This window comes from Lytechinus pictus, chromosome 11 (assembly GCF_037042905.1).
Source record: "Lytechinus pictus isolate F3 Inbred chromosome 11, Lp3.0, whole genome shotgun sequence".
In the NCBI taxonomy this organism is placed as follows: Eukaryota; Metazoa; Echinodermata; class Echinoidea; order Temnopleuroida; family Toxopneustidae; genus Lytechinus; species Lytechinus pictus.
In genome coordinates, this window is record NC_087255.1 from 20,246,965 (window position 1) to 20,260,112 (window position 13,148).

The following is a 13,148-nucleotide window of genomic DNA, read 5'->3' on the forward strand; positions in this document are numbered from 1 at the left end:
GATGATATAATAGTCACACGATGTTCGATGTTACCAATCCAATTGATTGTTGGTCCCTGTGGAATATAGTTTCCCCTCTACTACTATATCAATTTCTCGCTTCGCGTGTGTCCCCCAACACCTAGTCTGCTGGGCAAACCCTTCACTCGAGTTAAGGGTCTGAATGTGCAGCCTACTCATGCCTTGTGTACTGAAGGCTCTCTCGTTTTGTATGTGCTAGTCTTTGCGTGGAGGCACACTTATTGATCAAAGTTCCAATCAGGGTCTGTGCCTGCAGACTACCCAACACCCCTCTCTTAACACGGTCCGTCGTCATTAATAGTCTTATCATTCAGACATTCACTAATACATCTCGTAACTTTTTTTTCTGTGTGTGTGTGGGTGAGAGTGCGTGTATGTTTGTAATAAAATCTTCAGGCATTTTTTGTGGGGAGGTGCCGTGGCCGAGTGGTCTAAGGCGCCCGACTGCACCATGTGTGTCCGGTTCGATCCTCGGCACGGCCCTTGATATGAGAATGTTGAAAAGGGCATTGCTCTTTTTCTTTTTCTTTTTCTTGAAAATGCTATATCCATTATGCATGTTATGGATAACAAACGTGTGCATGTGTTTAAAAAAATCAGATATGATTACAATTATGAACAGATATGACTCTCGTCTGTCAATTTGAGGGACGTGGGCTCGAACCTCGAACCTCTGCATCCCCCAACGTAGCACGCCATAACGCCCAAGCAATTCTAAATATTCATATTTCACAACACATGCCAAAATATATCAATGAACACTGCTGCATAAAGAAAAAGATTTGATAATGAATTAATGAGAGAGACAACTATATGATATCAATGGTGACGCTGATGATGATGATGATGAAGAAGAAGATAATGCTCATGCGATGAATGGTTCTCTTATTTCCAGTTGATAATTGTCATAGTATAAGATTCTCTAGGTGATTCTCTATTTCTAGGTTTTAAACAAAATACACAACAGGGCACATAATTTTGTTTCCGATTCTAATATGCTTTTCAAACGGCATTTCCTTAACCCCAAACTATCTTTTTTTTCGATTCACACTGTCCTTTTTAACCCCATACTATTTGCTTAGCCTGGGTTAACGCCTTAACTATCACACAGCTCATGAATATTGATGATTTTACCATACAGAGCGCGATTTAACATGCAATTTCGACTTCTGTGATTGGCTAATGCTTAGCCCCACTTTTCATGAGCCCTGTTTCGTTTCACACTGCATCTCTTAGCACCGCAAGTGTGGTGCTAGCACCACAATAAGCCGGCTAACCCTGCTTTTTTGCAGGGCCAGATAGTACCGTACTATTTACCGTGTTAGCCCACTTGGGCTAAGCTTAACCCCGGGAAATTGGTGGGGCTAAGACCCCCCCCCCCTTAGCCCCGCCAATTTCACGGGGTTAATGAAAGAAAGTGCAGAAAGAGATCCGGTTCGTCGAATTGGAAATAGTTCCCCTTTCTTACAGTAAAAAGACACATGCCCGTTTAACCCTACACTTAATTAATCCTTCCTTCGTCGACGTAAACGTTGAAATTAATTTGCTTTCACTTTTTTTTCTTCATGAGTGATGAATACAACATATGACGTGTCATGAGGGTTGGAAATGAACATTTATCAATAATGTCGCCCTGTTTACAATCCAATTACACATGCTAAGCACGTATTCACCACGATATGGCGCCGATTTGATGTCGAAATGTTCCACCTCTCACACTCTCTCTCTCTCTCGCATTATTTTCTCTTTCTAGCTCTCCTCATATCTCACCACCCCCCCTCTCTCCCTCTCCCTCCCTTATCACATAATTTCTTTCTCTATCTCACTTCATCTCTCCATCTCTTCCTAATTCACTCCTTGTCTCATATACCATGTATGCTCTCTTTATCTTCCTCCCTCGATCCTCTCTGCCTCTCTCCCTATTTTTCTTCATCTCACTCTCCATCTCCCAATACCACCACCCTCCCTTTCTCACTATCCCTATCTCCCTCTCGTTCACCCTCCCTTTCTCCCTCTCTCACGCTCTCCTATAGCTCTTCTTTACTTCATAATTTATTCTCTGGAGAAAAAAGAAAAATCCAATAAAAAAAAAGGGCACAAATGCGCCGACTAATTTCAATCTAGTCATAAATACACTTTATTCATGGTTTTCCAAACAGAGTATATCTCCTTGCCTATGTTTTGCTCACATAATGTCCTCTGTTTTCCTTAATAGCAAAAATTAAATGAAGAACATAAAAAAAATGATTTAAAATGGCATGTTTTAACTTACGATCTTGTCATAACTACTTGATTGTTGTTGTTTTCCTCACATGTCTCGCTATACTGCTGCACCTCGATAAACTCCAAAGCTGGTTTCGGACTCTGCAAGAAACAAAACCCGACAAGAAAATGATCAAAAAAGGAGTTGCCATTTTTTTTTCATTCATGAAATTAACATGGTATGGAGGTTTTAAAAATGATATATTTGTTGTAGTAAGGCTTTAAACATCAAGAAAAGGCCAGGGCTAGAGCTCCAAATCGCCAAGACGTATGGAAACCCAAGACCAGACCAATGCAAAAATCCAAGGACAAGACATCGAAATAATAGACCTTAAAACCACCTTTCGAGGTTAAGGCCAAGCATCAATGAAGGCAGTGCAACATTGAAATATCGAGTTTTCGCACCGCCTCGCAGAAAGAATTCTAGAACACAGTAAATTTATTCAAAATGCCCGTTAAATGACAATGAACAGCTGGGAGGTTTTTGTCAAAATTTGGTGAACCGGAAAAACAGTTCGTCCTAAGTTTCGGAGCTGACCAAAAATTGTAAATAAAATATGTCGTCTAGGATGAAGCTATACTGTTTTGATTCACCATTTTTCTTGGTTGTTCATTGTCAGGAAGGGCATTTGACAATACATTTTCTAGGTTTCTGAAAGCGTTCTGCGTCGTTTAAAGCCCCCATCACACTTATTCCGAGTCAAGCAGAATTGGCCTGAATGAAAGGATTATTGTTTGACGACCAGTTGGTCATTTAAATCTACTTCGAACACCGTTCGAAAATATCCCTCGAATGTTTTGAACATGACCAAAACCTTCGGGACGGCCAAAAGAAATGACAAAAATATTTCGAATGCACTCAGAATGCAGTCAGGATATTTAGAATGCCCCTATAATGTCCAAGAACGTAGCACGAATTATCAATCTGACTCCATTGCGGTTCATTTTGACTAGTGTATGATGATACACCGGGTCAATTTACTGAATTTCAACTCCAGTTTGGTGAATTCATAAGTTCCTCCCAAAAATTTCTAGATTTTTTGAATATTTTTTTCTTTCCAGCTTCTGCTTGATTCCTGCTGATTCCGAATAAGTGTGATGGGGGCTTTAGGAAAACTCCCTAGATATTTATAATCAGAGAAAAATTGCAAAGGAATGATAGAATAATTAGTAATCGACCACGGCCTGAAAGGAGCTGCACTTTGGGGACCACTGCAACAGATAACATAATAAACATACCGGGATATTGCAAACAAAACCTCAGACTTGAAACATCCCGGTATACCTTTATACATGTATACAGTTATGTTCAGAAGATTCATCTTTAGAAGAAAAAGATAAACGATATTGATCTTCAAAAGAATTTACTTCTTCAAAATGCGACTAACTTTACAAGCTTTATTGGCACATTCGTCATGTTCTCCGTCAAATACCACATTGCTCTACCCGGTCTCGAATATTTTTTCATAGTAATGTGTGATTGCAACAATAAACCGGATAACGATCTTTCCCAATAATAATATTGAATAAAAAAATATCAGAATTCAATTGCTGACAGTCTCTATGAAGTAAATACATTTCCTTTTAACAGATCAGTCTGCTTTGCTTATTATTGTACATGTTTTAATAGCATATAGCACCTCTATACTCCACGAATCTAACACACTATTTTTTAATAATTATTTCTGGGTAGAAGAGGGATTGTTCAGCTTGTTCTATGTCGTTGGTATGTCGTTTGATTATAAAGCACAAGGTTAGAGGTTCGAATGCAGCCACGGCACAAACGTCCTTTTGGTAAGGCGATGATCCACTTTCGCCACACTCGATCCAGGTGAGGTAAATTGGTACTAGTCTTGCAGTAACATACCCTGATTGAAACTTTGATCAACAAGTGGGTTTTCACACGAGACTAACACATGTATATCTTGCTGTTTCAAGTCAACTGCATGCTGCTCATTCAGACCCCCGTTACCATGTTAACACTAGCAAAGGGTTTGCGCAGCGGACTAAATGGGTACACTGTAAAAACTGTGGTGTTAAAACTGACACCAGTTGGTGTTAATAGAGGACCACACCCCGAGGTGTTAAAATTACACCCTAGAGATTGAACATAACACCAAAGAGTGTAAATGTAACAACCAAATGTGTTGTAATAACACCTATAGGTGTTAAACTAACACCATCAATTTAACACCGGAGTAAAATAACTGGTGTGGTCCTCTATGTACACCGGTTAACACCACAGTTTTTGCTGTGTACCGACCATGGACTTATTCCATGTATTCCTTGAAATGTTAACGCGACTGAATGCATAATATACCACAGAGCAGGAGTAATGATATTATTGAGTAGTGCCAGGAGTGTCGTATCTGAAATATATTATGCCTCTAAAAAAGTATTATCATTTCAAAAGATAATATAACAACAAAAAAATGATGATAATAATGAATGATGAAAAAAATCATTTAAAAAATGCAGTAACGGTAATGACAATGAAAGTTATATAATGATACGAAATAATGTTAGTAACAATCCGAATAATGATAAAGTATGAATAAAATAAAGACATAATATCAATACTCTGCCCACTAGAAACAACCCCCCCCCCAAAAAAAAAAAAAAAAAAAAAAAAAAGACCGACAACGAAAGAGTATATACAATGACATATAGGTTAATAACGTATATATTCAGGGACTGTCCCACAACATGCTGGCGATCGCCTGCTATTAAGCATCAGAGAGTGCAATGACGTACCGCTACACTCCCGGGAGCATAATTCGAGATCGGCAACTTGGCAATCGTCGACGAGGCATGTGTTTGACAATGTTACGCTTCTCAGACAATAATCCTCTTTAGCTTTCGTTGTGAGGCTAACCGTGAATAGTAAAGGGGTTAAACCACCTTCTACAATGTTCCTCTTTTGTTTTCTTAATTTCAAGTAGACGCAGAAATAAATAATTTCGTGTCAAAGAAAGCTAAATTCATTTTTCAGTATTTCTACAACAGAAAATGTATACATTGCATGTTAATACTTGTTTGCTCCATAAACCCGCTATAATTCCTTTTGTTTATTTATATTTTGATATCACAAAAATAAGTCGGAGTTCAAGGCGGATGTTTGAATCGCTGCGTAATTGAAGAAAATACAAATCCATATAGGCTCTTTAATTTTTTTTTTTTTTTTACAAAATTCGAATATTTCAATATCTTTACACTTTGACCAGGCACCACAAAACCCACAAAAAGTCGCCAGAAATGAAATTTTAGTTAAATAACCCTTCTGAAAGAGGAGATTCTAAGCTTTGTAATGACAGTTATTGCCCCGAAGCTCTGGAACAATATCCCCATTAATGTACGTGAGGCATCATCATTAGAACTGTTTAAGTCCCTCCTTAAAACCCACCTCTTTTAATAAGTTTCACTTGCCTAGTTTTGCTTCTTTTGTGTTCTTAGTTAATTTGCATTATCATATTGTGTTCAGATTTTTTAAGTCGGATTGTAAGCTTAGTTATTATAGATTATTTAAATTTACATACATGATTATCGACCCGTTATATTTGAGTTGTGTATTCAGCGATTATCTCTTTATTTGTACGTATAATTAATTTTTCGTAATGGTGTTTTCACTTTCAGTTCCTTTGTTGGTCTTTTTCTGAGATATCTTGTATTTTCCCCTCTTCTTTCTTAGCGCTTTGAAACTTTTGTATAAAGCGCTCTATAAATTTTGTATATTATTATTATTATTACATATAACTCATGCACAATTATCTATTCTAACCCGCACAAGTAAGAGGAGGATGTTCACTACCCTGGAACACTCCTTTTGAGAAAAGGGGGGGGGATTAACAATTACTAGTCTATTGAAGAGCACTGACTCTTCCACTGTTGTGTATTGTAGACAAAAGGAAGGTCAAAAATCAATAAAATTTCGATAGAAGGAATTTTCAGCTGGCCCCACACAATCATCGCGTACATTCTGACATTCTGTCCATTAATTTGAACAAGTATCAATATTACAACTTATCCTGTTTTTAATTTATAGGAGTTCAAAGAGAGATGAATATTCAGTGTTTCGTGAAAGCAAAACTTAATCAAAATTAAAAAAAATATAGGTCTAACAAAAACACTCAAAAATTACACTTTGGGTTTGATTGGTACTTCCAAACTTTTGCAGTAAATAAGGGAGAGTAAACTCTTTCAGAAAACGCCAAAAACTGACATTTGAACATTCTGACGAAAATACTCTTAATTTGCTCCAATTGAAAATCAAACATTGCGACTTTTTGTTGGTTTTCTGGTGCTGGGTCACAAATTATCTTATTCAACTTGTCATTAAAGAGAATGAAATCAATGATCAATTTTATGTCTGCATGAATTAGAAAAAAGATATGTGCCAAGCTTCTGGAAGAAATTGAGTAATATTGTTGAGAAATAAGCAAATCAATCATTGTATTTCAGTCAGATGTCGGGTCTTTTTTTTTTTGGGGGGGGGGAGCTTCAGTGTAATCGTTTTTAGCCAAAATTTCATGATTTCACAAAGTTCAGTTTTTTAAACTGTTCCAAAAATAGCTACTTTTTCGATGACATACTTGGTGATACTGGTGATAAGTAAACTTTGATCTTCGTATGTAGAAATGAAATCAGTTTTAATTGCAACTGCATTCACTGATATTTTATCCGATATTAGCGACTTTTTATCGCAACAACTGTGTAGACGCGTTCTGGAAAGTGGAGAATCTATTGGAAATGCCCGTCAAATAACAATGACCAGCATAGACTGAGGTAATTGGCGAAAATAAGTAGGGGAAGGCGTGGTAAGTTGTGACACTTTTTGCATTTTGCATGTTAGAATTGATATGACTAATAATATTGTAGAAATAAGTACCTAGCCTTTAGATTTGATTCTTCGGAAATATTTTTCACCTATATATAACTTTCTACCCCCACACTGAAAGTCACTGTGACCTTTGAAAAAAACGATGTCAAATGGCTCAACTTGCCCCATCTATGGGGTAAATTGTGCCACCTTCTGGGGTAAGTTGAGCCTCAAAAACTATGTACACAATGTATGCGGGAAGAGCCATCATGTCATTTTTTTATTTTACGTCTTTTCACTGGCTAATTCTCTATAAATACTAACATCCTCTAAAAGTAAGAGAATTGTCATGTGAATTTGCTCCTTTCTGCCTGCATATCAATGGATTTTTAAGGTGTTTTTTAATTATTATACATTACCATAAGGATTACTATGGCTCAACTTGCCCCATGTTGGCTGGCACAAATTGCCCCAGTCCGAACTTAATGCGATATTTTCACATCCACACATTTCTTATGCATCCATCATCTAAAAGACTATGACAAGAATGAGAATCCATACCTGGACTAACAATATTGTTCTTATTTCTTTATTATATTCGAAGACATGTGCTGGTAAAAAGCACTTATCTATTTCACGCCCTTTTTTCCTATTTTTGCTGAAATTTGTATTTTTCCCTCTAAAAAATTACTTTTTGTTTCAAAGTTGAAAACAATGTGGTGGGGTTAAGGGTTATGTAATGGGTCATCAATACATGACACCACCATAATGTCTGACTCATTCATTATCGGCCTGGGGGTGGTGGCTCAACTTGCCCCTATGCTCAACTTACCCCGCCTTCCCCTAACCGGGACAGCAGATTCCAGAGTCCTGGACGACACTGCTATTTTTATAAACAAATTTTTAACAAAAGCTGCCTTTTCATGGAAGGGCTTTCGACTGATGATTCTCAACGTTCCAGAAAACGTCTGCGCAGGGATTGCGAAAACTCCCTATTGTCTCTCCGGGACGTTACCATTGGTCCATTCCTCCTGTCGTAACCATCTATTAACCAGATTCATCATGGAACTCGATTCATATCACATGTCAGCAATCTTATTCTTTCAAAAACACAAGGGAACGCAAAAAGGATAGAACTAGTCTGGTCAATGACCCTCGTAAACCCTTGGTCTATATAGGGTTTCATGGCGCAAAAGCCCTTAATGAGTGGCTCCGCGGTTCATTCATTTCATACTGACGGATCCCTGGATAGACAGACTGACGGGTTCTATGACATTTGCTCCGGCGACAATTGCTCCATGGAAAATCTGCACGACAAGTCAAACATAAAACTTAAACTCCAAAACGAAATAAACCCCATTCCTTTTCTTTATAATTACATTCTGTACCAAAAACTCTATTTTTTCAATCCTAACTCTATTCCTATGACGTCTGAGATATTAAAGCCGGAGGAATTATCGTAGGAGCAAAATGTCGTGTCATCGACTGACGATTACCGTGGTTAGTCTTATACTTGAGCAATGGGCATGTGGGAACACCATTGACAGCATGGACAGTATCTTGATGACATTTCAAGTGGCTCAAGCTACCACTGATATTGGATGATAAATTGGACCGTATAAGTCACCGAACACAGAGTTTCGATTCTTAGATTTCAAGCTATATAAGATGGTCCGTGAAGATATGAAAAGTAAAAGCTAGATGCATCAGTTCACGCAAAACAAAAATGGTACAACTAAATCTTAAGAATATGAGTAGCATCTACTAAGAAGCTGGTCAGTGGCCTACTAAGACTCGAAACGCCTACATGGATTCCTCTATACCACTGAGAGGTCAGATAACAGACCCAGTTGGTCTTTAAGCATGACTTGTTAAGACATATTCCGATGCAATCGATATGTTATTATAATAATTCACCAATGCGTTAAAGAGTATAGTTCACGTAGCATACCTAAAAGACCTGTAGATAGCTACAATATAACTTATGGCGGCCATATCTGAGGAGGGAGAATGGGGCTTCCAAAGAAGGATAACAGCACTTTCAATACCTCATGAATGTCATGCGAATGAGCCAGATCTTTGCTGAGTCTTAAGTTAGGCATAAAGGGGCCCCTCCCCAAAATATCCTTACAAAACGCCCAAAATTGTTTGGTCAGCTTTAACCGACCAAACTTTCAGATGGCCAATATACCGTTTATCCATATACGTGACATCTATACGACGTATGGTTATACGATGGATCCTTGAGATCCAATGGTCCCACTTGATTGAATCGTATGAAAGCATTCAGACGCAGCGGCCTGTCGATATCACATTTATAATTAAAACCTTCATTTGTCAGGATTGTCATGAATAAACCGAAGTCAAAAAACAAAAACAATCACATGACCATGATTATAAAGAAATTAAATGTATTAAAGCAAATACAAAATGTATCAGGGGGCGATGGCAGCGGGAGCTAGGTGCAGTCGCCCACCCCCTAAAAAATGGGGGAGCAAAAGTATTTTTACCCCTCCTTTTCGCCCCCTTTAGTTTCATATTGTATTTTGTTTGTTTGACCAATATTGTATAATTTTATGATTTTATGTATTATGATTTTGTGCTTTTGTCATTACCGTGTTTGATTGTATATTGCACTTTTTATTCTGTGTTTATGGACCCCTACGAAAAACAGCATTGGCTAAAAGGGTGTTCCATCCCACGAGTGGTAAATAAATAAGTAAAATAACACTCATATCAAGCATGTCAAGAGGGCGACCTCAATGCGTGGCTACCTCGGATATTGATTACAATATGTACCCCCATTATGATCTCTGCCACGTTCATAAGCGCGATTGAAGCGGAATCTAACGGAGTTGGGGTGTACATGTTGACCTGTAACTGTATCATATTCTGATTATACATTTGTGTGTGTGTTTTTAGTGAAATTGTTTTATGGATATTTTAGTACATGTCCTATGTAAGTAACAACTGAGCCATTTAAATGGTTAAAAAATCTAATAATTTATTAATTAATTTATTAATTTATTTATTTATTCATTAATTTATTCAAAAGAATCTTGAATTGGTAAAAACTCTGTTTCTGTTCAGTTCTCGGGCTTGTTTCATAATGGTTATTATAATGTAAGATGAATCAAATTGTTTCTTAACCTACATTATTCGGTTTATTATTATATTAACCAATATATATATAGGTTGATTTAACAAATTTAAGTGTGTTGGCCTTTTCGTATCAATATATTATTTATTTATTTATTTGAGAATAGAAAAGAGGGTTGAATAAAGATGAACTCAAAATTCTAATCATATTTCACGCCTTTCTCTTTCCTTTTCTTTCCTTTCCTCTGTTTTTTTTTCTTGGTCGTGATTTCTTTTTTTTTCGGAGGGGGGGGGGGGGGCAAGCGCCCCAAGCCCCTTATCTGTATGCAACTTGACTGTGGTTACTATTTAAGTTCCTTATAAATCTGGTCCCTGCTCTGATATTAAAAGAGTTCAAGATACAGAGTGACCTGAGAGTGCAAAATGGCATATTCCTAACGTGCCATATCAGTGTTAACATCTAGCACTTCATTTTTTTCCAAGATCGAGATATTTTTCTTACATTTACGAAAAATGATTATGTTCAATTACACCTTCAATAATATCCGGTAATAATATCAAAATCCCATTGAAAGTGCCTAGAAAATGAATTTTACATGAAGTTCAAGATCCCATATTATATTCTTGCTAATCCCATATTTATATTAAAAAAACGTATTATTATTATTACTACTACTACTATCACTACTACCACCACCACCACTACAACTACTACTACTACTACTACTACTACTACTACTACTACTACTACTACTACTACTACTACTACTACTACTACTACTACTACTACTACTATTATTATTATTATTATTATTTGTTATCAAACTGAAACAAATGTAGCGATACTTACCATTGTGTCTTGGTGTATCAATCAGAAGAGACAAATTTTGGATAAAAAAACAGACATCACCATCTATCCATGTTTATTAAAACACCTTATTCACAACGTCAACAAATCTGCCTGGTCTACAGAGGATTTCAAAGTACTTGTTCCTGGCATATCAGAGTATAGTCATCCTAGTGGGGACCATGATCATCCTGATGATAGTTCATCTACAGCCCCTTGGATAGTTACATGAACTGAAGTAATAAAACTCGCGCTTAATTCACCATTCAATAGTAGGCCTATTGTTCTTTATAGATCCACCTCCTCGACAAAGTTGATCGGAGGAAGTTACTAGTCAAAAGAAAGTTACTTGTTGAAATAGCAATGATGATCATCTCTTGGCTACCGTATTTTCAAGTTGTTCGGCCAAGCATGGACTCTTCCTTTGCAAAGTGCATTCTTGGCTAATCAATGATACGCCTGAATAGAAGAAGTTGCTGTAATCTCAAGGCAGTAAATAACAAGTTAAAATGTGAGATTAAAAGATATTCTTTGAACTCTTTAAAAAAAAATCGATTTGCGATATATCCACACCATGCATCTACGAAGCTGGTCAAATATTGTACCGCAGCAAGCTTCTGAAACGTCCCGACGGGTGTTTCTAACAAGTATTGATGGATACAAACATGCTAACAAATCTACGCACAAGATGGCAAATTGATATGTTTGCCATTTTTCTGCCATACTTGTTATAATTGTTTGAAAAAATAGCTCCAACAGACAAACAAAATGGCTGAAAAATATAATCCATACTTTCCTACTATATGACGGACTATCCAAGCAGCTTTTCAACGTTCTGAATAAACGGCTCAGACACAATTGTTTTCTTGTTATAATTGTACAGGTCAAGCGACATAATGTCCATTGGTCATCTGAATAGTCACCGTCAACATGATATGATTAAGAATTATAATGACCCATTGAATTAACAAAACCTGCAACCTTTTCTGTCAATCAAACTTCTTTATTATTCAATGCTTCGGTGAAGACTGACATTCAATCCCGTTTCTCTTCATTCTGTCTTTGTTTCTTGAATTCAAAAGGTCGAAGTATATATGAAGCTTCAGAAATAAAAATTAAATTCGTTTTAATCCACCAAGTTCACAAAAAGTTTTTTTTTTTTTTTTTTTTTTTTTTTTGGGGGGGGGGGGACAGACCGAGAAACAGTTATGTATACGCTTGATCCATTCATTGAATTATTTTGAATGAACAGTTTTGAACTCAAAGTTACTCGGACTTTAGAAAACAGGTCCACCTCATTTATCGTCAATAATTTGTCCCCTTACAGTCTTCATCTCATTGCACCTAGTAATTGTCACAAATAGCGTTAGTGAATTAATCGACGTTGCGAACTACTAACATACGTTACTAAAAATGTTTAATATTAGTTAATATATATCATTCATGTTATGCTTAATATTATCGTTATGGGTCTTGTTATTTCTGTTACTCATGCAGGTCCTCGTCTTTTTCGAAGACTCATATCTTTCGTTTATTAGTTTTAATTATTATTTTCTGTAGAAACCACGGATTACCACCAGCTGTGTATGGTTAGGAATGGGAACTCGAGCCGATCCCATCGTTATTTTTTTCTGTCAGTCTGTATATATAGGCCAATATATTATCACATGTAATTCAGTATGCCTCTTGTATTTATCCTTTTTAAGATCAACAAAATAAATCAATACAAATTATTACCAAAGGGATTCATTAATTTCTTTCAGGATCTATTTTTTTTCATCGGCTAATGCTGTAATTATAATAACACACCTTTAGGTCAGACTGTCAGACAGGAATCACCTGATATTTTTAATCTAATCAGTCGCTTAATCACGTTAATTGCTGCGATAATGATGATGAATGCAATCATAAGAGTCCTTATAATGGACGCTTTTATTGTGAAGCATGTAATGATATTCAGGGAAGCATTAATTTTGAATCTATGCACTAACATCATGCAGCAGGTCATATCTTAAATTCCAAACCCCCACAAATTTACGAAATCCCTTTCCAAAAAAATAATGGAAATTATATATGTTATATCATCCCCGATGATTCCCAAAA

General features: G+C 36.6%; 1 protein-coding gene across 1 annotated transcript in view; it reads right to left on the minus strand.

Moving 5' to 3' along the window:
* Positions 1 to 11,404, minus strand: part of LOC129271948 (NADPH oxidase 5-like) — a 45,754-nt gene extending 34,350 nt beyond the window's left edge. Inside the window, exons 1-2 of the mRNA XM_064106962.1 lie at positions 11,049 to 11,404; positions 2,294 to 2,385 (exon numbers count right to left, since the gene is read on the minus strand). Of these exons, the coding sequence (XP_063963032.1) occupies positions 2,294 to 2,385; positions 11,049 to 11,051 (95 nt within the window). The 5' untranslated portion in view covers positions 11,052 to 11,404. The remainder of the gene's footprint in view (positions 1 to 2,293; positions 2,386 to 11,048) is intronic.
* Between the last annotated feature and the right edge of the window lie 1,744 nt (positions 11,405 to 13,148).